Genomic DNA, 25,801 nt, shown 5'->3' with positions numbered 1-25,801 from the left:
AATGTTTGGCTCCAAGCCAAGCTCAGCTCTAGGCTCTTAATGGGAACGCCTAAATACTATTCAAATAAGAGAAGAAGGACACTGAAAAGGAGATGGTTGAAATCCAGTTTATTAGACCAGAGGCATGCGTCACCCATAGCCCTGCCTGCTGTTTTCCATCCGGTGCACACCCCTTGGCCTTGCTCTTGCTTTCCTCTGGAGAGGTCTGCTCTCTAAAGAACTCCTAGGAACTAAGAGTTCCCAAAGATCCTAGAGCCTCACTCTCCAGCTCCAGGCCTGCACAGGTGACCTGCCACAGGTCCAGTTCTGGGGTGAGAGACCAAGAAACAGCTGGGCAGAGAAAGCCTGGGAAGGAACAGGGCTCTGGCCTGGGAGAACTGCCTGGTGGAGGGGGCGTGGCAGGCCCTCTATCTCACTCCTTTCTGTTTAAGTTAGGGAGGGACAGAACAGCAGAGCTTTCAACTTCCCCTCTAGGACTGTGTCTTTCCTCCCACTACCAAACCATACCTCACCAAAAAATGTAAGTGATGGGCTTGGGTATCCAGTTAGGAAAGGGGCTGGGCACCCAGGAGGGAAAGGCCACTGACTGAGGACCTCAGCGTCTGCCTGTCAGCGCTTGCTGTTCTACCTGAAGGGGTCACTGGTCCACAGCTCCCTGTGTTTCTGGTACCCCTGGCTTAGTGTGCAGAGCAGGTCTCCATTCCTTGGGTGGGGGCTCTCTCGGTAGCAATCCCTTCCCCCGAGAGGCCACAGTCAGCCACACAAAGGACTTTGGGGTGGATAGAGCAAGAAAGGGGATGTTAAGGCTGCAGGGGGGGCAGAGGGTACCCAGGTTGTGGGGAGAGGGTGAGGCCAGAAAGAGGCAGAGCTTGTGATTCACAGCTTCCTTTATGTCGCCACCGAGACAGTGCGAAGGTTACAATGCGCGTGTCGTCTCCTTGTGCTTCTCAGAGGGATGTGTGTACACAGTACAGACACCAGGGGAGAGAGTCCAACTCTTTATACAGGCGAAGGCATTCATAAACCAGGGAGGGAGCAGAAACACAGGAAGGGTGGAGTGGGAGGATGGTTCTTAGAGACAAGAGGGCATGGAGTAGAGACGGACAGTTAGGGGAAAGTATATACAGAGATATAGCAATATAGAGTCTGTATCATATAGAAATAGAAAATGCAGATGAGGTTGTGGAGAGAAGCAAATGAAGTTGGGGAAGAGGACTTGAGACAGTTCCATAAGAAAATTTATGGATGTGGCCCTCTGCAGGGGCCCCGGGGAGAGGGACCAGTGAGATTAGGCACCAGCGCCCCTCTCCCTGAGCTGGAAGCCAACCAGCTGGATCTTTTAGGGGATGGTAGAGGAGAGATGCCTCTTGGGATTTCTCTCCAGCAGCTCTGGGGTGGTAGATATCAGGATGTGGCCTACAGCACCAGGGCCACACACTGTCCCCATCTCCACTGCTTCAGGGGATCCCCACCCCCACCACCCTAGTGACTTCACATGGTGTGTGTGTGGGGGGGTAGGTACTAGGGTCTTAGTTCCTGCCTGGAGACTTGGGGTTGGGGGGGTAGTCACTGGGCTGAGAGGGTCTCTTAAGGCTGGGGAAGCCCCCCCCACCACCACTATCCCTCCCCTTCATGGTACATTCTCTGGTTTGGGGTCAAATTCCAGACCCAGAGGATCCCCTCCACCCCCCACTGGGAGGGGGCTTTGGTGACTGGTGGCAGCAGAATGTAGGTGGACACTCAGATGACAGACAGCCAGACAGACAGAATTCAGGCTGGGAGCTGAGGGAGGCAGCATAGAGCAGAGAGGGGCAGCCTGAGGTCACTTGCCCAGTTCTCTTTTCAGTTTCTTTTTCAGATTAGTTTTGTTAAAAATAAAAAGAAAGGGATAGAGACAGGGAGAGGACTCTATGGTCAAGCCTCCTTCCTCACCACACACAGGAGGAAAGGACTGCCCAGGAGCGGGGGGGCTGCCTTGGGAAGGAGAGTGGGTCCCCAGGGCAGATGTGGGGGGCAGTTGAGGGCCCCCTTGCTCTCCTTGCCCTCCCCATCTAGGCCTTTGGTACAGTGGCCTGCAGGGCTCAGCAGGTAAAGTCCTCAAAAGTGCCTCGGCCCGGATGGTGAGGTAGGATGTTGGCAGCATACGTCATCCCCGCAGGATGGCCCCGGAGGCTCTCACACGGGTTCTGGGGGAATGGCACAGGACAGGAACTGGTTATGGAAAGGGCCGCAGGTGGCGCTGGGGCACGGGGGAGGGGTGGTCCTGGGGTGGTGGGGTAAGGGGCGGGTCCGGAGGGCACCCCTCACTGGCTCCCTCACGTGTCTTTTGACGTCATCCAGGCTGAGGGCCACGCCCTTGTCCGCGCTGCTCCTTTTGGCCTCCTTCTGGCACTTCCCTCGTCTGCACAGCTTGTGCTTAATGACCTGGGACACGGTGGGGTGGTGGGTGGGTGTGTGGGCAGCCTGGATCCCCGCCCCTTTGGTCCCGCCCCTGCTCACCTCGTAAGCGTAATCAAAGAGCTCCAGCACTGTGAGAATGCTGGCCCCGATGAACAGGCCCATCTGGCCCCCAATGTCACCTGTGTGGAGGGGGCACAGGGAGGTCAGTGGGGTCAAGACACCATGGGAGCTCACTGAAACGGGCAGGCAAGTCATAATTGCAAAATGATCGACAGCTTTTTTATAGAAGGAGTGCAAAGATTCTGAGAGGGGGTTTTATTTTCTTTATGCTTTTCTGCATCTTTTTCTACTTTTCTAAAATGAATAGGTACTATTCAGGAAAAAAATAATTGTTTATAAAATACCCAACACTCTTAATCTCTGGGCAAAATTTAAAGGGCATATGAAATAGTCCCCTGTTCATGCCCACAGGCCTATCTTTTCCACTTTGCCCTAAAAGAAGGCTCAGCCCCTTCCCCCCACCACATAGCAAGACAGCAGAATTTGGGGAAAAGCCCCTGGGGATGGCTGGGGACAGACGTGATCAGCCTGCTTTGGGTGGTAGGGTGTCACACCATGCCCATGACATGGGAAGGGAACAGGTGCCATCAGCAGCTCACCCAGGAGCCCTGCAATCTCATAGGCCTTCTTCTGCTCGATGGTCTCATAGTTGAGGACTTCAAAGAAAATGTCCAGCACCAGGATGTTCTCCCTGCAAAGGGGTTGGGGAAGGAGACCTAGGTTCAAGTCACATCTCTGTCCCTTGCTAGCTAGGTGACCTTGGTAAATTATCCTCTCTGAATCTCTGTCTTCAGATCCATCACATGAGATGCTGATGGGGGTACCTGCCTTCTAGGGTTGTTGTGAAGATTAAATGTGATGGCGGATATGAAAAGATGCTGTGCACACGGGTAAGTGTGAGGTGATCCCAGTTACAGCAAGGAGGATGAAGACAGAGCATGAGGTGAGGAGGAAGAAGAGGCGCATTCCCTGCTTGTTCTGCCTGGGTCTTTCCTCCACGCCCACTTCAGACCCAACTTCCTCCTGTCTGCCAGACCTCATCAAAGCCCACTCACCCTTCGCGGGCCCAGCCCAAGGGCCCTGCCTTGCAGGCAGAGCACTTACCCTATGTACTGCTCAGACTTGTTGAACTTCTTGGCCAGGTACTTGGCTGAGGCTTTGCTGGGGATCTTGACCATGGACAGCTCCTTGCCATAGCGGGTCAGATTGCAGGGCATTTCACACACACAGTACTCCTGGTCCTTCTCCACCAGGAAGTCTGCGCCCAGCCAGGTGACAGGCGCTAGTTGAGTGGTGCCCTTCTGCCAGGCCCCTCTCAGCACCACAGCCTGGCCTTGCCCACAGTAACCCTGCGCTCCCCGCTTTTTTTCTGACCTGTCCTTCACCCCAGCCCGTGCCCAACCTGTGTGGGTCCTCACCCAGCCTCCCCATGGATATTATGTAACCTATATCATTCCCTCAGAGCCCTTGAAGACCAACCAGCTGAGGTGCTGATGCGAGAGGGTGAGGGCCCCTCCCAGGTGACACCTGTGTATTTTCCACCAGGGCATCTAGAGATGCTATTCCCAGCTAAAGTCAGACACGGGAAGTCAGTTGAAACCTGATCCAGGAGTTATGTGAAGCTTCTGGGAGCTTGGTCTGAAACCCCTGTGCATCTGGTTGGCAGCCCCTCCTTCCCTCCTCCCAGGCTGCCCCAGGACAGGGGTGCTCACCCAGAGCAGGATCTGCACACTCCTTGTACTGCTCTGGGGTGCAGTACGGGGCATCCCCTACAGAGGAGAAAAGACAGTGGTGCAGGATGGAGATGAAAGGGGTCTTGTGACGGTGATGGTACCGAAGGCCTGGAAGCTGGAAGCTGGGAGAGAGTGGGAGGGTAGGACCAGCCAGCCCCGTCTGTCCCGGAGGTGACCCACGCCACAGTCCACCCCTCCTGGACCCTTCCCATCCATCCCTATGGGTACAGGCGGGAATTGAGGTCAGAGACACAAGAGCCATATGGGGAGGGAATGGGGCTAGAAGTGGGGTAGTGAGAAGCCAGCTGGTCCCGCTTCCATGCTGGCAGGAGGCGGATATGCATGCGGGGCATGGAGGCCTGCGTTGAGAGCTGTGGAGCCTGACCTGGCATGTGCACCATGCGGCAGTTACAGTTCTCCACCAGGTAGCGGGTCTCACAGTCGATGCGGCAGGCGGTGATGCTGTAGGAGTCGAAGAAATCCGAGTCCATGGTAACAGCTTTGCAGGTGCCCCAGGGCGGGGGCAAGTAGATGAGCTGCTGGGAGAGCCGGAGAGCTGGGGGGTGTGGGGACTTCTCCCCAAGTCACCTTGATGGACTTCTCTGACAAGATACAGAGCTCAGGAGTCCTGCCCCCTCTCCCTCCGCTGCCTCCGAGGGTCTCAGAGTTTAGAGAGCATTACAGTTCATTAGACAATTAATGCTTCTGACTAGTCAGGTCACTATCCAGGCCCTCGATCACTGGTCCCTCCCATTGGTGATTCCCCACACCCCATCTGGAGCCCTCAACACCCCACCCTGGGACCACCTCCTGTGGTTTGCTCACCCGCTGCTCCTGGCAGGCCACAAAGGTCTGGAACCCTGGGGCCACGCCAAAGCCCAGCTGGTCGATGAAGGGCGGTTCGTCCTGACTGTGGATCTGCACTTTGATGCCCGCTTCAAAGGACGTCTCGTCTGTGGGAAGGAGGGGGGTGTGTGTTGGGAGGGCTTCTGACTCCCGAACCTCCTTCAGAGCCGGGGACATCCTGCCTCTCCTGGGAATAAGCACAACATACACTGGGACTGGGGACCCAGCCCATCCGCAGCTTCCTTCTGGGTTCACCAGTCCCGTGCTGCCCTGACGAGCCCCGCAGCCTACACACTTCTTTCCTTACCTGGCTTCAGCTATGCGTCTTGCTGTTTCAAATTCTTTTTCACTGTCTCAGAGGTTCTCCATTTCTCCCCCTCCTTTTCTCCCTTCTCCCCCATCTCTCTCTGCCCCAAGGCCCCTGAGACCAGACAGACAGCAAGCAGCTCAAGAAGAGAAGGAGTTATTTATAGAGCGAGGGGCGGCCAGGGATGGAAAGGGATGGCTGGTTACCTTGGTGAGTAACTGAGCCAAGAAGGGGAAGCCAGAGATATGTGAGTGTGGCAGTCAGGTAGAATCGGAGATGGAGATGGTGAAATGCTGGGAGGGAAGGAGGAGAGCCCAAGCCCTGCCTCAGGTCCTACAGTGGATGGAGCCCAGGAGTCCCCTGGTGGAGGCTGAGGCCCAGAGCCTTGGGGAATGGTCCCCTGAGAGAGGTGACATACCAGTCTCCCCCCATACAGGCAGGTACTCGTCCTGCTGGATGTCTAGCATGATCTCCAGCCCATTGCCCGTTCCACCCTTCATGGTCTTCAGCCGTGGACGCCCATCTCGGCCTGAGTTGAACGTGTAGCACTTTCCATACCGTGTGAAGACCTGGCAGGGGCAGAGTGAAGAGCCTAAGAGGCCTGCCAGCACCCCCTACCCACCAAGATCTGTCCCAGGCCGCCCCCCAGTTGCTGGAATCACAACAGCCTTTAGGATTGTGACTGATTGCACCTGTGCAGCCCTTTCTCATTTGTCCTCCTTCCCACCCATCCTCTGCCCTGCTGTGTGCGCTGGAAAGCTGATCCCGGTGGGGTGCATTTCCTGTGCTCCTTTGCCACCTAGACAGGCTTCCAGTTGGGTTTGGTCACTGGGAGGGATTAGTAAGGAATAAAAGGGTAGAAGGAGAGAGAGGTCAGGGCACTTCTTCTCTCCCACCCTGTGCACCTCTGAGAGTGTTCTGGCCGTGCCTTAGACCTTCTGTGATGACAAATCCTGCCGGGAGGGCTCCCTGCATAGCCCATCGCCATTTTGTGCTCCTTCTACCTATGTGTGACAATTTCCCTCTACTGGTGGGTGCCTCAGGCCCCCTTATTGGTTTCCTTAACTCTGCCCACAGTTCTGTAAACAGTCCCTTTGTTCAGTTCTTTTCAGTTGAACTGAGTTGCAATCTTTTTCCTGCTGGGACCCTGACATATACACCTCCATCACCAGGATCCCATCACTGCCATACCCCTGGATTTTACCCCAGGCATCTGAAATCCTGTTCTGCCCAAGACCCCCCTCCAAACCAAGCTAAGCGTTTTAGTTGCCTCTAGCCATCACTGTCCTTCAGTGTCCCATTATCACCAGAACCTGAAAGTGGACCCAGTTGCCATACCAAGGACTATGTTCACTCAAGCACCAGCACCTCTTCCCTCAGCAGTTGGTCGTTTGGTATTGAGCACCCAGGGCATGGCATGTTTGGCAATGCTTGCACAGGCCTGTCAGGGCCTCAGAAGAGAGCGCCACCCTGGGGGCAGCCTCCCCACCCCATGCCCCAGAGCAGCCTTTATCGCCACAGAGAGAAGAGTGAACCAGTTCTTTATGGCCCTTTCTCCACAGCTTCCCTGAATGTCTCCAGGTTCCCGCAAGCGAGATGAGTGTGTTTTACTCCTGCGGGATGGCGACCAAGTCCACACAGCTGGTCATAAGGTGAGACACAACCCAGAGAAAGAGATAGAGTATCAGCCCAGACTGGAGCAGCAGGGGGCGTGGGGTTTACTAGGAAATAGAGTCCTTGCTTCCTTCCCTCTTTCTAGAACAGCCTCCTCCTCCCCCCTCCAGAAAAGAAAACACACTCTCCCCCATTTTGTGGGTGAGGTCCAGAGATGAGGTAGAGAGAGAACTCCAATGGCTCTAACTCCCCAGTCCCACTACCAGGGTTTTGTGGCACTCAGCCACAGGCTCCAGGCTGGACAAACACATTCTTGCCTACCCTCCATCTGGGCATGTGAGGGATTCCAGGCGGCTGAGGCATGCTCGGAGCTCCAGCCTTGCCCTGGCTCAGAGGACTGTGTTGCTGGCTGCTGGACTGCTGCTGCCATCTCGTGGTTCTGGCTGAGAAGTGTCTGCTCTACCCTTAGATACAGAGGAAGCCAGGTTGATCCTTTCCTCTTCCTGTATCTCCTAGCCTGTCTGAGGTCCAGTGGCCAAAACCTCCAGGTTCCCTGTCTGTCTTAAGTCAGTCCTGAAGGACAGGTGCGTGGGGAAGGAAGGCCTGACATCTGGCACCTGGAGAGGGCAGGAGAGGAATTAAGCCAGACAGACCGGAAGCTGAACCAGGGAGATGATGGGGTGCCACGTGGTCCCTCAGTGAGGATGCAATGACGTCCCTGCTGTAGGAGCTGCTGACCAGGGGTGTGGCGGGGTGGAGATGGGAACTGACCGCACCCCTCTACCTCCCGTCCACACTCTTCTCCTGTACCTCCAGAGACCAGGTGGCACCTGCCCCAGCTCCAGTCCAGGGATGATGGTCAAAACTGTTAAGGCTGGCACAGGCACCCACCATCAGATCAGAGGCTGACCTCAGAGGTGGAGCAAGGTCCAGGGCCTGCCTGGATCACAGGGAGGTCTGGACATGCTAGAGAGTATTCAGGGAGACACCAGGGGAGCAACTAATTACCAGCTAGTACAGATGTATTTCAAAATGCTAAAAAGAAGAGCAAGACGGGTTCAGACCCAGGAATAGCAGCCCAGCTCCAGACCCTGGGGCTCCTAGGTAAGCCCTGGCCTCTCTGAGGCATGTCACAGAGGGTGAGTGGTCCAGATGAGTTGGGGGAGGGGCAGGACCCACCAGCCCCAGACCCAGGAAGTCACGGTCAGGGTGAGCCATGGCAGACATTCTGGGGGTGCCGTGCCAGGCATGGGCCCCCACTCACCACCGAGAAGTTATGAGGGCCGCAGGGCCCCCCGCGGTAGGAGCAATAGAGCAGCATATCTTCCAGCCGGTGGCAGGAACGATTATAGAAGCGGTGCAGGTTAAAGGGCTCCCCAGAGAAGGCCTCGGGCCCTGGGGGGGCGAGGGGCACCCCGGGGTCATCACTTTCGTCCAGCCCCAGCATGGGGGCCAGGTAGAGCAAGTCGGGGTAGCTGAGCTGGGACAGCCGCACGGCATTGGTGTTGCAGAAGGTGACCGCTGGGAAGGCCAGCTCTGTGGTGGCCACCTCGTCTAGCAGAGTCACGTGCGGGTAGCTGAGGTAATAGGCAACGCGGTCTCCTACCTGACACAGGAAGGCACCCAGTGCCAGGACAAAGGCCACTGCCCACAGGGCCTGCCTCGGCCCTGGACCCCCCTCCACGAAGACGTGGTTGGCACCATGAAGGGTGCAGCTGCTGGCAAAGGCCACCAAGTCCATGGGCAAATCCCCCTCTCTGGCCTCCTTCCTCGCTGCCTCCTTTTCTTTCTCTTCTTCTTCCTCTTCCGTTTCTGAGTTTTCCCGCTGCTGCTGCTGGTGGGGACCCCAAACATCTCCCAAGGGCCCTGGGGCCTCCTTTCCAGAGGAGAATGACACAGAGCAGAAGATATGGATGGGCATCTTCTCCAGGGGCCTCCTGGCACCAGGGGATTGGCAGGAGAAAGGGAAGGAGAGGTGATCCCAGCAGGCTCCAGCAGGGCCAGCCACCCAACCCTTCTGCCAGGTCTCTGCCACCCACCCGGCTGGCTGTGTCCTTCCTCACCAGGGCCTCTGTGGCAGTGTGGCGGAGGCGGGGCAGGGCGGGGCGGGGCCTGGAGAGGAGGACAGCCTGCCCTGCAGGGAGGGCGGTGTCTGGGCCGATGAATAATTGATGGCAGTGGGAAAGGGAGGCTGATGGGGAGGAGGGGGGCCGGAGCCCCTTTCCTGTCTCCAGCTCCAGCAGGAAGGAGAGGGTTGAAGACAGAGTGGAACCCCTAGAAAAGCCTAGGGATTCTTGGTACCCACCTCCCCAGGTGGGACCCAGCAAAGTCCTTTGCTCCTCCTCTGAGGTATCTGAGCCCCCACACTCTGGGCACTGTCTCAGACCTCTGACTCCTCTCTCATTCCCCCGCCTCATGATTCCCCCAATTATTTCAGTGACCCTCCAATTCTCCCAATATCCCCTTAGACCCCAGTTCCCCTCTAATTATTCCTTTGATTTTCAGTTTCCTTCTAATCACTGTCCTGACCCCAGTTTACTCTCAGTTACTTCCTGAACCCCTAATTCCCCTGCAGTAAGTCCCTGGACTTCCAATTCACCTCTAGCCAGTCCCTGACCCCATTTCTATTCTCCACACTCCCCTGACCCATCTTTACTTCACCCTCCCCCCATGCAGGGCTTCATTTAGGTCACTATCCCCTCCCCCACTCCCTTCTGTGGCTTGGGGGGCAGCCCAGGTTCCATTAGCACAGGTCTCTCACTGACCACAGACTCACTTATGCTCTGTTCCCGGCACTGGGGGGAAGGACCCCTATCTCTTGCAGCTGAAAAGCTTCTTGGCAGATTACCGCTCCGCCTTCCAGCTTGCCCACCCCCCACCTCAGTCCAGGAGAGGAGTTCAAGGAATTCTGTTCTGGTGGGTGGAAGAAACTGAGATCAGAGCAGAGACAGGGTCCTGGGTCAGGTGGAGAATGTTGGGAACCAACCCGGGGAGCCCCCAAATCCTCAGCCTCACACACATCCCAGCCCCTCAGGCTCTGAGGCGTCCCTTACCCTCAATTTATCATTCCCTGCCCCCAGACCCCTGGCCCCTCTGTGGGCTCTGATTACTCAGGGCCACTGGTTGAGGAACTTGAGCCACCAGCAAAGTCTCCAGGGCCTAGAAGGTGACCTGAGGGGAGGAGAGAAAGGGAGGGAGGGAGGTGAAGCATGTTAACCCTTCCTCTGCGGGTCCAGTGGGGGTCAGACCAGTCTACTTTGGCTTTCCGCTCTGTAACCATCCCACAGCCCCTGGTCCCATTTCCCCCCTCCTTCTCTCCCGTCCCTCCCTGCTCCCATATATCTTCCCTTCTCCATTTGCCTGCAGAGACCCTGGGGTGTGTAGGGAATGGAAGGCAGGGTGCCAGGTTCTAGCAGAACTGACTGATGTGGGACCTTTGGCCCCAACTTTGCTGCCAAGGACACAGAGGCCCCAGAGAAGAGCAGCCTTTGAGATCTGGCCCCTCTCCATCCTTATGCCATTGCCCTCAGACGGGCCTCCTCGTCTGCCTAAACAGCCTTTCAATTGGTCTCCCCAACCTCCGGAACCTCCCTGCCGCTTCTCCCCACCTTCAGTCCATGACATGTAATGCTTCCCATTCTCCTGTTGAAAGAGCTTTTCTCACTGCCCAGTGCCTCTTGGGAAAATTCAGCCCCCATCCCACAGGCCTTTGTAACTTCCCTTCCAGTCTCACCTCGCCTTCATTCCAGTCCAATGTCCGGACACCATTCCCTTCTCCCATTCCGCAGACACACGAGGCTTATCCATAGTGTCATGCCTTCCCTGGACTCCATCTGGAGAACTTCTACTCATTTTTCAAGACCCTACTCACACATTCCCTCTTCCAAGAAGACTTCCGTGACCCCGTAGGGCACAGGTAGAGCCCACCCAGGGAACAGACTAACAGGTCCAGTTCTGCTCAAGGTCCTTCAGGCAGGAGTAGTGACCAGTAGCGCCTTGAGGACAGGGACCGTGAGAATGAAAGAGCAGGACCCAAAGACCACGAGGAGAAACAGGAACCGAGAAAGACCAGGGCCACCTAGGGCAACCAGAGATAAGTCACTGCAGAGGTGAAGAGAGACCCTCACCTGCAGCTGTTGTTCTCAGGCTTCTCCTGCATGAATTCATAGGTTCCTTTTCTGTTTTCTGTGCCACGTACATTTTCATCCTGCCTACCAGACCTCAGCTGTCAGAGGGCTTTGCATGGCCTCAGGATGTGTTTCAGACGTGAGTTCCCCACGCGGATTGGGGGTGGGGCCAGCCGAGGTTGAGTCTTGGACTGAGGCAGCTGCAGCTGCCCATGCATTCCACACCCACTAGAGGGCACTGTCCCTGTCCTCCAGACTTCCTGGCAGGGGAAGTCGATTGGACTTCCAGAAGGAAGACACAAGGCAGGGGCAGCTTCCAGTCTGGGGCCTCACCAGAGAGAAGGGCCTGCACACACAGAACAGCTTCAGAGGACAGCAGATCTGGCACGGCTGGACGCTTCTCCCTCACACCACCGCAAAGACCCACACCACACATCTACTCGTCACTACACACAGACACGCAGCCCTCTTGCGGGGCAACAAACACACCAACGCAACACGTACCCTAACTTCCGCCTCCGTCGTCTAACATTCGGTCCTACCTCAGTTCGTCCCAGTAGACAGATCCAAACTTTTCACAGTAATGGGGAGAGGTGGAAAGTATCAGGCAACACACACAGACCCCCAAGCATACACAGGGGGCCCCTGTGTATGACGTGGACAAGAACATTCATAGTAGCTTTATTTATAACAGCCCCAAACTAGTAACAACCCAAATGTCTAGCAAGAGTAGAATGGGTAAATAAATTGTGGTATATTTACATGAGATACTACACAGTGCTGAAAAAGAACTAACTACTGCAGCACACAACAGTGAGATTGCATCTCACAGACATAAGCAAAAAGACAGACACAAAAATGAATATACTATATGGAGGATACATATAGTCTAGGAAGTTCAAGAACAGGTCAAACGTATCTAGACTGACAAAAGTCAGAATAATGACGAACTCTCGTGCAGTCGTATTGACTCAGAAAGGGTCTGCAGGAAATTTCTGGGGTGCTGGAAATCTTTTACGCTTTTATAGCAATGTAAATACATACCAATGTAATATGTAAAACGTTAAATTATAAGATACACTAATATAAAAATATACTAATGAAAAATTAATCAAGTTATACCATTAAATCATACCCTCACAATTTAAAAGATGAAGAAGGCTTCGGATTGAAACTTGAGTATTGCCAACATTTCATGGCCAAGTAGAATAGAATGAACTGGCAAAGAGACAGAGGAGTGGCTAGACAAAGAAAGAAAATCAGAAGAGTATGATTGTCAGGAGAGGAATGGTCCAGAAAAGAGGTGGTGGTCAACCATTCTGAATATTATTGGGAGATCAAGGACAAAAAAAAAGTTTGCAAGATTTGGCAACACAGGGGTCACTAGTGGCCTTAGCGAGAACCATTTTGGTGGCGTGCTGGGGGTAGGGAAGCATGCCGTCTCGAGTGGCTTAGAGAATGAGTTAAAGATGAAAACTGGGAAGACGGGAATATATACATTTCGAGGAATATACAGTGGAATATACATTTCAAGAATTTTGTCTGTGAAAGGAAGTGGAGAGAGAGGGTGAGAGTTGGGGCTGGGGTGTGCTGTGGAGTTTAGACATTTGTAATTTTGTTTCTATCTTAATCTAAAGCCTGATACACAGTAAGTGCTCAATAAATGTTAGCTGTCATTACAGCTGTATAAAGATGGGAGAATCTTAAGCATGTTTCAATGTCAATGGGAAGGATCCACCCGAAAGGGAGAAACTGACAGGAGAGGAGAGAGAGAGGCAGAATCTTTAGGGTGAAATTCCTGGAAAGATAGAAGGAGATCAGATGGAAAGAATAGGTTGAGATTTCAGCCTAGAGAAGATGGATGTTCCCCTCTGGGGACTGCTTCCCAGAGGAAGGGGAGATGTTCTCGAGGCTGCTATCTTCCCTGTGAAGTAGGAGGCAAGGTTATCTGCTGAAGGTGAGAAGAGGGCTGGAAGGGTGCCTATTTGAGAAGAGTGGAGAAGTTTGCAATAATCATTGGGGAGAGCAAGTTGACCAGGAAAACACAGTGGGGTTGCCAGGCAGCCCTGCAGACCCGGTTAAGGATGTTGGTCATACACGCAATGTGATTCCAAGCTGGCCTGTTGTGTGACTTCCTCTGGTAGAGCCCTGGAGCCACCCTGAGGAAAGCCGGAGGTGGTTCCATCTAAGGTTGGGACATGTCCAAATGGTGCAGTGAAAAGGGAGAGGAGTCAAAAGACTTGGTGTCCTCAACCTGAAGCTGGGATTCCTTCTCCTTTGCACGCTTTCTTTCCCTTCCTGCCTCACCACACTGCTTCTTTACAGAGCACAGGCAGTGGGGGAGCCTGGAGCTTTCTCCACCACACGCCACGCTCTCGCTCCTATAGTCATGCACAAAGAACCTGAACGTCGAAGATCTGAAGTCAAGGTCCCACCCTGTCATTTACTGACTGTGTAACCTCAGACAAGTCACCTAATACCTCTGAGACTCAGTTTCCTCATGTTTCAAATGAAGATATTAAAGTCTTCCTGCCTCCCAGAATTATGAGGATCACATGAGCTAAAGTAAAGGGAATTTGTAAATTGCAAAGCGCGCCCCTGAGAGAGATGATTGATTTCGCTGCTATGTGCTCTGCATGCGACCAGAGGTTCCCCGCACACAGGCTCCCTCCCACAGCCACACAAAGCAGGCTGCGTGCCCATGCGCACGTCACACACGTCCACTTCACACCCTAGTCTGCACCCACATTTTCCCACTCAGATGGGCACACAGGTGCACATGTGTGCTTGCACACGTGGGGCACACATGCAGTGAGTGTGTCACGACGGAGTCTGAGTTGGCTGCTGTCCATGGTCAAAGCCACTGCAGCAGTCTCTCCCCTAGGGACATTCTCAGCCTGACACGATGATGCGACACACCAATTAGACACACATACACACACACACACTCTACGCAGCCCAACCTCCCAGGTCCCCAGGACTGTCAGCCACATCCAGGGGGTGCAAATGAGACGGGGTTGGGGTGGGAAAGGGTTTTCTTTCCAAGAACTATAAGAGCTCAAAAAAATCACAACATCCCCTCCCTCTCCCTTGGGAATGGTCTTGGAAAGGCTGGGGGCGGGGGGGGGAGGGGACAGAGTTCTTAAGGAATACACAGCAGTTTCAGGTTCATTTTTAAATTTCTCTGTGAGGAAGATGTCTGATCCATGTGTCCTGGACAGCCAGGACGGCACATCCATCCTACACGTGGGCCGGGATGGGCTCAGCCAGTCCCTGAGGCTGAAGCAGGGGCTGCCCCTTGGCAAATAATAATTTAACAATCCACTTAGAGCCCCCTTTCTTCACAGGAAATTGGGCCTACAAGCTCTGAAATGGAGCAGATGGAACTATGTCCAAAATAGAACCCAGGAGTCCCAACACCCAGCCTCATCCTCCACCTAAGCTAGGCACCACTTCTCATTCTTGCAGCGTTCTCCCCAGTTTTGCCTCCCAGAATCCCTATGCAGGGGTCCTGACTGGAAGGTTCTCAGCCAGAGGGTCGAAAGAGGCTCCCGGAGGGGCTACCTCAAACACATAGTGAGGGAAGGCTTGTGTCGGGGGGCCTGGCCAAAGGCAGGCAATGACCCTCGCTGAAAAGGACTCGGCTGATCATCCGCTGGGGAAGGCTGGGGTGAGGGACACACCACACGTTCTACAAAACTGGACTTTCTGAATAGCTGAGCTGGCTGGGGAGATTGCAGGGACTCTACTCAGATGTCGAGAGTCCTCTCAGCCCTGGCACCATACTCCTTGCTCCAAAGGCTTTTGTTAGCACCACCCACCCTCTCAGCTCTGCCCTCACTCTAAGCTCTCTGAAGGCAGGGACAGGGTGTGTCTGTTCACCACCCGCTCTGGCACCCAGCATGTGCCTGGCGCTTAGAAGGGGTTCTGTTTGTGACTGGAATGAATCAAGTGGAGCTTGACAGGCCTAACCCCAGCTCCTCCTTCCTAAAAGACACCTTTCCTCCCCCCTCCCCCAGAAGTCAAACTGCCTTCCACAAAAATCAAAGCATGCTCAGAAGCAACCCTCACCCACAGCAGAACCTCTTGCCCTCTTTGCAAGCCTCTCCTCTGCTTCCTGGACACAAACCAGATGCAAAGGGCCATACCTTCCAGTTCCCCACAGGCCAGGGCAGGAGAAAGGCCCAAGGCAAGGAGGTGTTCCTCCTGCCCACCCCTCCACTTCCGGCTCTGTCCCCAGAGGCACTTAGTTACTTACATCAATTCCCTATTACTTTAGCCAACAGCCAGGAGATCAATTAAGTTAGAGTAGCCTCTTAGCTGACTGCAGTCTGGGAGAGGGGTGGAGTCAGAAATGGCAGGGGAGGAAGAGGGCAAGGAGATGAAAGAGGAAACTGTTACCCAAAGGGGTGTGTGTGTGTAGGAAAGAGAGAGCCCACCCTCGGGTCCTCTGGATTCTTGCTACTGGCTCTACTTCAGTATCCTCCCTCCAACATCAGGCTCTTCTCAGCGAGAGAGAGAAGGGAAGGATGGGAACGAGGCTGGAGGAGGTATCCAGGAACCCCCAGGGCAGGAGTGCCCCTCCTCCGAACTTAACCTCTCACGGCAGGCTCTCCTTTCCCTCAGCAATCTGTGCATGTTCCCCTTTCGGCATCCCTACTCCCTCCCCACTGCACCCAGGAGGACTCCTGGGCCTCTGGGTGGGGTTGCCCGTGCCCCCCTTCCTCTCTGTGTGGCAGTCCAGGCAGCCTTTGCCCTCAACAGTCCCCTTACTCCCTACCTAGCTGGAGGGAACAGACCCAGGTAGTAATGTTGGGCCCTCCTCAGTGACTCCTGCTCTGGGCTGCTATGGTGGGGTGTATGGGTGTGAGGGGTATGGATAAGGGGCAGAGCTAACGCTGGGGATAAGCAAGCTTCCTGCTAGTCCTGGCTCTCTCGGGGACATGCCATCCCAGGCTCTGCTTGTCTTCAGATGACCTCTCCCTCCCTGTCTGGGTCCCAGAACAACCCACCTACACCCGCCTCTTATATCAGCATCTCGCCGCCCTAGACGCTCCAGAAGATTCCTGTCCCCCAAAACCTCAGAGGGATTTCGGTATCCACCCCTCATCCCACCTCTCCTCTGGGGGTCCTGGGGGACTCCTATGGGCCCCTCAGGGATTCCTGTCCCCCCCATCCTGGTTCCCCAGTTCCACACCCTTCCGAGGGAGAATACTAGCCCCACTGCACACCCATCCTCAGGATTCCCAGTCTCTGCCCTCCCCTTTCTTCTCTTCCAGGGTCCAGAAATGAATATCTGCTTCTCTCTCCCCCAGGCAGAAGCTCTGGGTGTCAGCTGGAGGAGGAGGTGGCATAGGGCAGACTGGGCAACCATCTGCCAGCCCCCTCCCCTCGGTGCCTTTCAGCATTCCAGCCACATTGGCACTGCCACTGCCAGGGACAGATAAGGTGCAGCTGGAGGCTGACACCAGCTGCAACTGTGCTCAGTCCCTCCAAACCCCACAAGACACCAGCAGACAGCTGCACCCCCGGGGGGCCCCTTCATGGAACCTCTGCCCTGCCTTGGACTGACTGGCCTTGAGGTGCGGGGTGGGGGGGGAGAGTGGAGCCTTGGACCCTGTTTCCCCACCAGGAAGGAAAAGCGGTGGCCAGGGAGGACGGGGCCTTCTGTGTAGGTCTCTGGTTGCTCTTTTGGTAGTTCAGGAGAAAGCTCTGAGGCCTCACCAACTGGGGTGCTGGGGGGATGCTCTCCCCATTGCCCTCTGCCTCTTCAGTTGCAAAGTTTTCAACCAATTCCTCCCAGATTTAGCCTATTTCCCCCTATTCACCCCCACTCTCGCAGGCTGACTTAGCCACAGCTGGGGGATGCACCCACCAAACACCTTTGACCACCAGACTACCCTTGAAGTTGAGCTGGACTCAGAAGCACATCGGGGGGTGCTTGTCACTGCAGACCCCCACCAGGAGGGTTGGGTCTGTGACAGACCAGAGTGTACCATTCCAATGTCCCCTCCAGAAGCACACACACAACCTCACACACACCTTCAAAGCACCCTCCCATACAACCTCTCACAGGTTGGAAGAGGGTTGCCCTTGGAAACCTGTGTAAGACTTCCCACGTGCCTGTGCACACTGTATTTTGCAAACACTCTGAGACAGGGCTTTGACCCCCAGTTAAGAACCTCTGCTCATGAGGTGGCAGAAAGTGCCAAGATGGTCTCCCCTAAGCTCTGACCAGATAGACAGATGTTTTCTGTCAGTGCCACATCTGTCCAGGGGCTAGACACACACCTTTTGGTGTAGCAGAGGATGGCAAGGATGGAGACCCAGGAGAGGAGAGAGAAGGTGGAGGGAGCATCAGCCACGGGGTGTCTGCACCCCGTAGGACCAGGGAGCTGGAGGGGCGTGCCAGAGCCCTTCTTTTCCACTAGGGAGATGTCAGACGTGGACTCACAGCCAAACTCCCATCCATGCGTGTAGGAACATCCCTAAGGGCAGAAGTGGTAGAGTTCCTGACATGGAAAGGGTCTGGTCAATCAGAGAGGGTAGAAGGAGGGGCAGAGACGTTTGGTTCCAGCCAGATTTGGGGTCAGGTGTTTGACATGGGCTCAGACACAGCAAAAACCTGTCTTCTCTGCCAACCCATAACCAAGAAGTGCCAGTGTGGGCCGGTAGGTTCCTAGCCTGTATATCTTTTACCCCAGCAAGAGGAAGAACTCAGATTTGCTCCAGAACTTTCTGAACCAATCATATTTCCATCTAACTGCTTAGAATTGTCCCCTCAGACAACACAGACCAGTCAGTCACATTTCAGTATCTCCATTTCCATGAACCACTTGGAATCTTCGCATCACCACTTGGAATCTTTCTGGACACGAGGGACAAATGGAGCAACTGAACATTTTCTATGGACGAACTACATCCCCATTTTATACTTTAGCACCTTCCCAGCTTGAGCCAAGCAATTCCTTCCCTTCTCCAAACACTACAAACCATCAAACACTACAAACCAAGTTCATAAGTTTTCTCTGTCTTTCTTGGTGGCTCCTTCTGCTTGTACGTTGGGTAGGTTGGAGAGGAGGGCTCTGGCTTTCAGTGCCACCTTTACCTACAGTTCTACTACTCGTGGGAGCACAGCTGGTGAGTCTGGGAACCCTTTGGTCTCAGGTTCTGGGGAATCCAGGACTCTCCTGTTTTGAGGAAGGAAAAACGGGAAGAAAGTGGTCCTTGCATCACACTAAGTTCCCCATCAGCTTGGCTCAGCAAGACGTGTGTTCATGTAACCTTTGTCTGGTAGATTTGACAAAGGCCCATGAAACTGGTCCACATAGCAGGACTTAAAAAGATTAGGAAGTCTTATTTATGTAAACTGAGTAGGAAAAAACATGCATGACCATGGCTCCAACCTTTCTACACAAACAAATACAGTTCATGCTCCCGTATGCTAGGAGGAAGCACGCAAGTAGGGGAGAAAATGGGCAGGGAGAAAAGGGAGGCTCTGAGAGTGGGGAATTGAGGGCAAGCATGGAGAGCAAGGAGGTCCTAGGGGAGACGGGGTTTTCAAAGAGCAATAGCCAGAATTGGAAGGGGACACGATGACTCCAGGGTCAGCAGTATTAATGAAAAGAGCACACTGCATTGGGACTTAACGAGACATGTTCTAATCCTGAATCTGTCACTAACTGGTTATGTGAGCTCAGGGCAACTCTTTCTCCTCTCTGTGTCTCAGTCAGTGTATTTGTAAAATAGAGACAGCATGGCTATTTATCCAGGGGATTGAAAGGGAGGCTAGAAAGCATTCTGAAGAGTTACGAGCATTGTCCTCTCATTTGGTATTATTTTTTATACATGGCTCCAGGTCCTCTGGTCCCTTTGTAGCCTCTGTGTGATTCTAACCCCTCAGGAACCTGTATGATTTGCCCAGAATCACCTGGAGCATGAGGTGCCAGTCAGCTTCCCTAACCCTTTCTGAGGTTCTGGCTTTGAGACAGCCCCATCTGTGGGGGTGGTGTCTGTGGGGCATCTCCATTTTAAGAAGTAAAGGGAGCCTCCAGTTCAGTCAAGATTGTGCACCCCAGATCCTTCTCCTTCCTCAGATCCTGGCTCTGTGGCTCTTGCTGGCAAGGGGGTAACCCAACTGGACAGTGTATGTGTGTGCGCGTGCGGCACAGAGAATCACCTGTCTAGCTATTTAAGAGAAAGCGTCCCTTCTCATATTTCACAGTGCTTCTCAAACTTTAATTTGAATCACCTAGAGATTTGTTAAAATGCAGATTCTGATTCAGTAGGTGGAGTGGTGACGTCTGCATTTCTTTCAAGCTCCCAGGTGATGGTCCTCAGATCTCATTTGAGTAACAAGTCTGCCACTTACCCACCACCACCCCCAGGTCTGACACCTGTGGCCCAGAAGGTAGCTTGATGGGGTTGGGGCCGTGCCAGGCGGTCTCTCTCTCTCTCTCTCTCTCTCTCTCTCTTTCTCTCTCTCTCTCTCTCTCTCTTTCTCTCTCTCTCTCTCTCTCTCTTTCATACTATGGGCTCTCTTTCTTGCCATCATGGACACAAGGCTGAGGCTCCCGCTCTCACACAGAGCAAATGCACCCCTATGCTGAACAAAGTCCCCTCCTGCCAGAAGAGAGCCCCAGGGACACACAGTTTCCTCTCCCAGAGTAGCCAGCAGGACGAGAGGGCCACCTGCTCCTAGTTTCCTCCTCTTCTGGAGGCTGGGCTGACTCACACCCCACACCAGGGGACTCACCACCTTGAAGTCTTCTGCGCTGCAGACCTCCCCCCGGAATTGGCAGGAGAGCAGCATGTCTCGAATGTCGTGTCCTGCACGGTCGTAGAACTCGCGCATGTTAAAGGGCTTGGGCTTGAAGCTGCGGAAGTTGGCTTTGTCCTGCAGAATCTCCAGCTGCTTTTCATCTGCCATCTGTGTGTCGGGAATCTCATACCTGGAGCGCGGGGGTGAGCAGCGCATGGATCAGCATGACCTTCTGTTCCTGCCTCTGCCTGGCCTCCAGTGTGCCATACCCCATTTCAAGGGGTTAGGGGGGAGACAGCATCCAGCCCTAGGGAATCAGGCCTGGGCACAGGCACAGAAGAGAGCAGGGCATGTCCAGTGGACCTGCCCCATGGGATCTGAGAAGATAGAAGGATCTGCAGTGGCTGCCCAGGGGCTGGGCATCTCAGCACATGGGTACGGGTGGGGTGTTAGAGAGCTCAAGGCTGGAGCTATGGCTTTTATACTATAATCTCCATCCTTTAAAAATGGTCTGCCCTCATTCCCCAAGTGAGGAGAAGATCAAGACATTGTGGCAGGAGGGTGGGCAAAGGTCACTCAGAGAGGGTGGTGGTGTCTCACAGCTCAGGCTGGGTAGGGGCAGAGCTGTTTTGGAATATGCTGGGATCAGTGATTGGGTGCCCTTAATTGAGTGCTCAGCAGTACCCCAATTCCTTTGCTGTGAGTGGCAGGTTAGGGAGGGCTGGAGGGCAGGGTTGTCTGGGCTTTATGGGGTTAGAGAGGCAAGCACCTGATGGGGTGTCTGGGAGCTGGGATGCATGCAACTCTGGGAGCCTAGCTGGGGGATGGGTGGGAGGCACCCACCTGTTGTTGAGCAGGGCCAGCAGCTCCCCAGCATGGTACAGGTCATTCTTGGAGACTTGGCTAAAGCGGAACTCGTTGAGGTTGCACAGCGTGACGGCGGGGAAAGTGAGCTGGGAGGCAGCCACCTCATCGAGCTTGGTGACGTGGTGGTAGTTGAAGTAGTACTGCACACGCTCGGTGCACACACACAGCAGTACAGCCAGTGAGCCCAGGAAGCACAGGGCCCAGAGCGCCCGCTTCAGTGACAGCCGCTCGTAGGAGAAGATGTGGGCCAGGCCGTGCAGCGTGGAGCTGCTGGCGAAGGCCTGGATGCTCACTGGCTGGACGCCACCCACCTCCTCCTCCTCAGCCTTCAGTTCCATCCTGGCCAAGGGTATCCTGGGGGAGGAGGAGGGCATCTATCATTGTCCTGGGAGGAGAGTACACAGAGGGTCCCTCCAAAGGTGTCCATCTGGAATTCCCATCTCCAGAGGTCACTGTCTCTGGGGCAGGAGACTTCCCTGGTGTGCCAGCCCAGAGGTGGCTGGCCAAGGAACACACTGCCAGAAGAGGGTGCCTCCAAATGCAGGGGCTAGGGGGCAGCTCAGGCCAAGAGAATGCTCTCCCAAGGAAGTTTCCCGGGCCTGGGGAGACCCCAGATGTAGTCATCCGAGGGCAAGAGGGAAATCCCAATGTTCCCACAGGCAGGCACAGGAGTTCCCTCCAGATGTGAGGTCACTCTGGGACAGGAATGTCCACCCTATCCTGGAGATGAAAACTCCCCCATATGGACTGAACCCGGGGTCAGGAGCTCCTGGTCAAGGGTGTACCGAGAATTGGGCTTTTGCACCCCCCCACCAGCTAAACCTGGGCCAGAAACCCCCCAGGGAGGTGGGGAGGGGCCCAGCCTGAGTCCTCACCTGCGGATGTCTCTAGTTTTCATAACCCGAAGACGTGTATGTTTGGGGTGGGGGGTAGAGGGCAGCGCGAGGTGGATGCCTGGGGGGGCGCGGTTCCCTAGGATAGCGAGCTGTCCCCGCCCCAGACGCAACCCTCCCCCCTCCAGTCCAGCTTCTCGACGCAGCCAGATCCCCTACTCGGCCCCCGCCCCCCTCCCGAGACACCGAGCGGCCCCAGTATCTGGGGAAAGCGAGAGGGGAGCAAAGTCCCGGCTTCGGGGCGCTGGGGAGTCCCGCAGCCAAAGGCAGGGGCATCTGAGACCCACCTGAGGGGGCTTCGGGAACCCGGCAACCGGCGGCGAGTCCTGGGGCGCGGGGCCGGACGCGGGCTCAGCGCCGAACCGTGGAGGGGCGCATGGCCCGGAGCCGGAGCCGGCGGCCGCCGCGGCACGCCGCGCAGAGCCCTGCAGGGAGCGGCCGGCCCGGCCCGGCTCGCCTTGGCTGGGTCCGCCCGCCCTCCCGCCGCGCGCGCTCGCTCGCTCGCTCGCTGGCCTCGGCTCGATCCGCCCGGGCTCGGCGCGGTGCGCGGTGCGCGGTGCGCGGTGCTCTCAGCCCCGGGATCTGCAGGGATCCATCGTCCGGCCGGGAGGCGGCGGGAGGGGAGCCGAGGGGGAGGGGAGAGGGTGCGCGTGCGCGCCTACGAGTGTCTGCGAGGGTGTCTCCGGGGCGGTGTGCGCGCTCGGCCCCCGGACCTGGGAGCGGGACCCAGGGCTCCCGGCTACCTCGCCCCCTCCTCCCGGCCGCTCTCGGCAGTGCTGCCTCCCTCCGGTCCTGAAGCCGTTTTCCTGCCCGCGAGGCCCTATAGCTTGTGTGTGTGACTGTGTGAGTGTGTGTGTGTGTGTGTGTGTGTGTGTGTATGTATGTGTGTGCGCGCGCGCGCGCGCGCGCGCGCGAAGGAGGGTGTCTGCCCCCCGCGTCCCCCACCCCGCTCTGTCTCCTTCGGATCGATGCTCCTGCCTCTTGCTGCTGCTTCCTCCGGTGGCACACACGCGCGTGCACACACACGCAAGCTCCTAGTCACACTTGACTGATTCAAGCACTTTCCCCTGTGGAGACACAGACACACATACAGATGAGAGTCACAGCACTCAGCCTCACACACACTGTACAGACACCCACACGTCCCAGAGGCCTGTCGCACAGGACAGGCACCCAGGAGCTTACACATATCCCTGTTTTTAATCCCTGCTCCCCACCTACATGTGACATGAACACACATGCACATTTGTAAACAAACACAACCTTGGCCACCCAAACCCCATCCTTGTAGCCTTGGGCTTGCGGGGTTTGGGGGCATGGTTGCAGCCCCTCACTGCCAAACCTCTAAAGAAGGAGCAGACAGAAGGAAGGAGAAATAGCTAGAGGTCAAGGGACTCTGGACAGAAGTCAAGAAACAAGGAAAGAGAAGAGACGGTGGTGGGGTGGGGAGGGGGGAGGGTTAGGCTGGTAGGGAGTTGACCGGATGGAAGGGGGACCTGCACGCAGGGATGGAGCAGATTCTGGGACCCTGAGCCCAGGCCTGGAGGCTGCTCCTGTGGCTCTCACCTCTTTCCTCTCTCCCTCCTCCACTCTGAGAGGCCTTGGGGGGGCCCTCCCTATCCAATTAGCAGAGAAGGAGCAATCAAAGGGAAGTTGTTAATTTGCTGGTGCTCATTAGGGGCTCTTAGCAAGGAGACTGTTGAGGTCTGATGGTGTCAGACGATGAGGAGGGGGTGTGGGGGACCAGAACTCTATCTCTAGCAACTCCTTCACCCCACTAGTAGGCTGGTGCAGCTCTAGGAGAAGGAAGGTGAGAGGCGTATTCTCAGGGCTTTAAGTTGGAAGAAAGAACCTGTAATGAGAAGGGGCTGGCTCAGTTGGATGAGAAGTTGTGAGGGGTTGGGGGCAAGGGGCACGTGGGACGCCAGGGAGGGGGGCTGTAGATCCCTAGAGGAAGTGTAGGTTTGGGACTGTGCAGGAGGGAGAGAGGGATCCGTTTACTAGGGGTCTGGACATGGCGCTTCCAAAAGGAAGGGAGGATCTTGGGTTCTGGTCTTGAGCTGGGGAGCTGTCCAGCAGCACCAGGCGGCCACAGAGGGCTGCCATGTCCCTGGTTGCCACTGGGTGGCAGCACTCTCCCAGATTCTTAGAATCAATCCAAGGGGGCATTTGGGAGTGGGAATTGGGCTTGGGAGGGCCTCAAACAGAGGCCCAAGGAAGAATTGAGCAGAGTCTGATTTTTGAATTCCACGTGTCCTGAGGGGGGACCGTCTTGAAGCATCTGCAATTCCCCGAACTCCCCACCCTCGCAGGCTGAGTGACACATGGAGCTTCTTGAAATGGCTGCAAATTGCTTCAATCACCTGGGATGTTACTGAGGGAGCAGCGGGGGTGGAAGGAAGGTGATGAGGTGAGGTGGAGACAGGCAAGGACTGATTGAGGCCAACAGCTGCCTCGGGAGGAGTCTGGGGGAAGATAGGAGACGTGACTCAGGTAATCTCAGCTCCCAGACCTGGCCCTGCCAGGCATTAGCATGGGCAGATCCCTTGACCTCTCTGAGCTCAATTTCCTCATCTGAAAGATGGGGATAACGTGTATTTCACAGGCGTTTCTGAGGATCACATGAGCTAATGTATAGAAAGTGCTAGGCACATTAGCTTGTACTTAGTAAATCCTTAATAAGTAATAACTGTTATTATTAGCATTGGTGTTTTTCTCCGGTGGTAAAATCACCAGTGCAGCTAAATTAGGGCAGAATCAGACAGTGGTTCAACCCAGACTGCACAATTGAATCACCTGGGGAGCTTTTTTAAATGTTGATGCTGCGGCCCCACCTTAGACCAATTAAATCAGAATCTGCGGATAAGGCCCAGATTTCCCAGCATTTCAAGATCTCTAATATAGAGCAGCTCGTCTGGAGAAAACTTGCTCTTCAGAATCCATTGGTTTGAATCAAGGCTTCAGTATGATTCCTTGTGTGACAGTCCCCAGGCTTAGAAGTTCTTTCATATGCACAACTCAAGTCCCTCATGCTATTGTTTCCTTTTTAAGGTGAGATGGATCCCTGCCCTGTACATTTCAGTAAACCTCCACTGACTGAGGCTTTTCCTGTGTCAAGTCGCAGGATTGGCCCTGGGAACATGGTAAGGAGTTGCATAGTCCCTGCCTTCAAAGTTAATTAGTGTCAAAGGAGAGATAAACATGTTGAAAATTAACTCTAGTGCAAAAGCCAAGAGTGAAATTGAGGGATGGGCCAGGGCTGCCATCTTACAGTGGCAGAGGGGCAAGTCAGACTGGGGTTGGTGGTGCAGGAATGAGGAAAGGGGAAGCTGGCTTTAGTAAGATGACACTTGAAGGACCCAAGGGCCGTGATTAGTGTCCCACTGTTCCTTTCTCTTCTTTGAGCCTCACTCCCTCTTGTTCAGGTCATGACAGATTCTAGCTCCTTCGGTCTCCTCCCAGCTTCTTATCCACACTGCCCTCCTCTCTCCGGCCACTGCGGTTCCTAGAGTTCAGTACCCTTTCTCTCCTGGGGCTGAGAAATGGGCCTGGAGATATTCCTCCCTCCACTGGCACGAGGCATCTGGCCAGGACCCACCCATGACTTTGGCATTGTGCTGACCAGATTAAAAGTTCACCTTTGTCACACCATTACTGTGTGATTTTAGGCAAGTTACTTAACCTGTCTGAACCTCACTTTCGCCACAAATCATAAAATCTGGCTAATGCCCACAGTGATGAGACAATGTGAATCTAGTAAACAGTAGGTGTTCCATCAATAGTTGCGAGTATTATTTTCATCCCTGAAAGGCTGATGGAGGCAAATCCCCCATGGACACTTTTCTTGCAGATGGCCCCATCTGCTGTAGGTGCAGAAGCACCCTCCAGCTTCTCAGATACGGGGAAGACGGGGAGGGCAAAGGAAGGCAAGGCCCCCTGGGACTCCCAGGCAGCTCTTCTCTGCTCCCCCGTGCGTGAAATCACATGCACCCCAATCTGTCTGCATCCACTTCATCTGCCAGCTCAGCAAATGCCGAGACAATTAAGGAGTTAATTAGCAGGCGGTGGGGAAGGGGCTGCGGACCTGAGGCTGACGGGACCCAGGGACACGCCCCTCCAGACTCCCCATTGTCCCTGTGACCCTCATCTTGCCCTGCTTTCTCTTTGCTGGTCCAAATGCTCCTCTTACCCCC

General features: G+C 55.0%; 1 protein-coding gene and 1 long non-coding RNA gene across 13 annotated transcripts in view; one reads left to right on the top strand and one right to left on the bottom strand.

Annotated features, from left to right (window-relative positions):
* The window catches only part of LOC117028212 (uncharacterized), a 31,768-nt gene that overhangs the window by 519 nt on the left and 5,448 nt on the right, over positions 1-25,801 (top strand). For 2 of the 7 annotated variants that reach the window (XR_004424097.1, XR_004424098.1), the window contains exons 2-4: positions 3,255-3,403; positions 6,909-6,998; positions 24,660-24,751. This is a non-coding gene — a long non-coding RNA (uncharacterized LOC117028212). Of the gene's footprint in view, positions 1-3,254; positions 3,404-6,908; positions 6,999-13,412; positions 14,014-16,366; positions 19,503-24,659; positions 24,752-25,801 lie in introns of those variants that run through there. The other 5 variants (XR_004424096.1, XR_004424102.1, XR_004424101.1 and 2 more) reach the window with 4 other exon arrangements.
* Positions 83-22,460, bottom strand: ASIC1 (acid sensing ion channel subunit 1). 6 transcript variants are annotated; one of them, XM_033116519.1, is made up of 12 exons: positions 21,896-22,460; positions 20,692-21,069; positions 19,843-20,038; positions 5,765-5,915; positions 5,019-5,146; positions 4,579-4,729; positions 4,173-4,229; positions 3,565-3,718; positions 3,060-3,151; positions 2,500-2,579; positions 2,320-2,424; positions 92-2,186 (listed from the first exon to the last, which is right to left on the bottom strand). In XM_033116519.1, the coding sequence occupies exons 2-12, from the start codon at positions 21,051-21,053 to the stop codon at positions 2,082-2,084; spliced, it is 1,581 nt and encodes a 526-aa protein (XP_032972410.1). In that variant the 5' UTR covers positions 21,054-21,069; positions 21,896-22,460; the 3' UTR covers positions 92-2,081. The 6 variants fall into 6 exon arrangements, with proteins under 6 accessions (XP_032972408.1, XP_032972410.1, XP_032972409.1 ...); XM_033116518.1 differs by having other exon boundaries at positions 4,579-4,732; positions 21,896-22,023; XM_033116517.1 differs by lacking the exons at positions 19,843-20,038; positions 20,692-21,069; positions 21,896-22,460 and adding an exon at positions 8,225-9,028 and having other exon boundaries at positions 83-2,186.

This window comes from Rhinolophus ferrumequinum, chromosome 10 (genome assembly GCF_004115265.2).
Source record: "Rhinolophus ferrumequinum isolate MPI-CBG mRhiFer1 chromosome 10, mRhiFer1_v1.p, whole genome shotgun sequence".
In the NCBI taxonomy this organism is placed as follows: Eukaryota; Metazoa; Chordata; class Mammalia; order Chiroptera; family Rhinolophidae; genus Rhinolophus; species Rhinolophus ferrumequinum.
This window is presented reverse-complemented; position numbering and strand designations above follow the sequence as displayed.

What these genes read in the sequence shown, in the direction of transcription:
- ASIC1 (XM_033116516.1), bottom strand. Translation starts at nt 8,881, where the DNA reads ATGCCCATCCATATCTTCTGCTCTGTGTCATTCTCCTCTGGAAAGGAG. An exon ending in TGGCCTGCCAGGAGCAGCGG is followed by an intron (nt 4,733 to 5,018) that starts GTGAGCAAACCA and finishes CGGCTCTCCCAG; the next exon opens with CAGCTCATCTACTTGCCCCC. An exon ending in CCGCATGGTGCACATGCCAG is followed by an intron (nt 4,230 to 4,578) that starts GTCAGGCTCCAC and finishes TCTCCTCTGTAG; the next exon opens with GGGATGCCCCGTACTGCACC.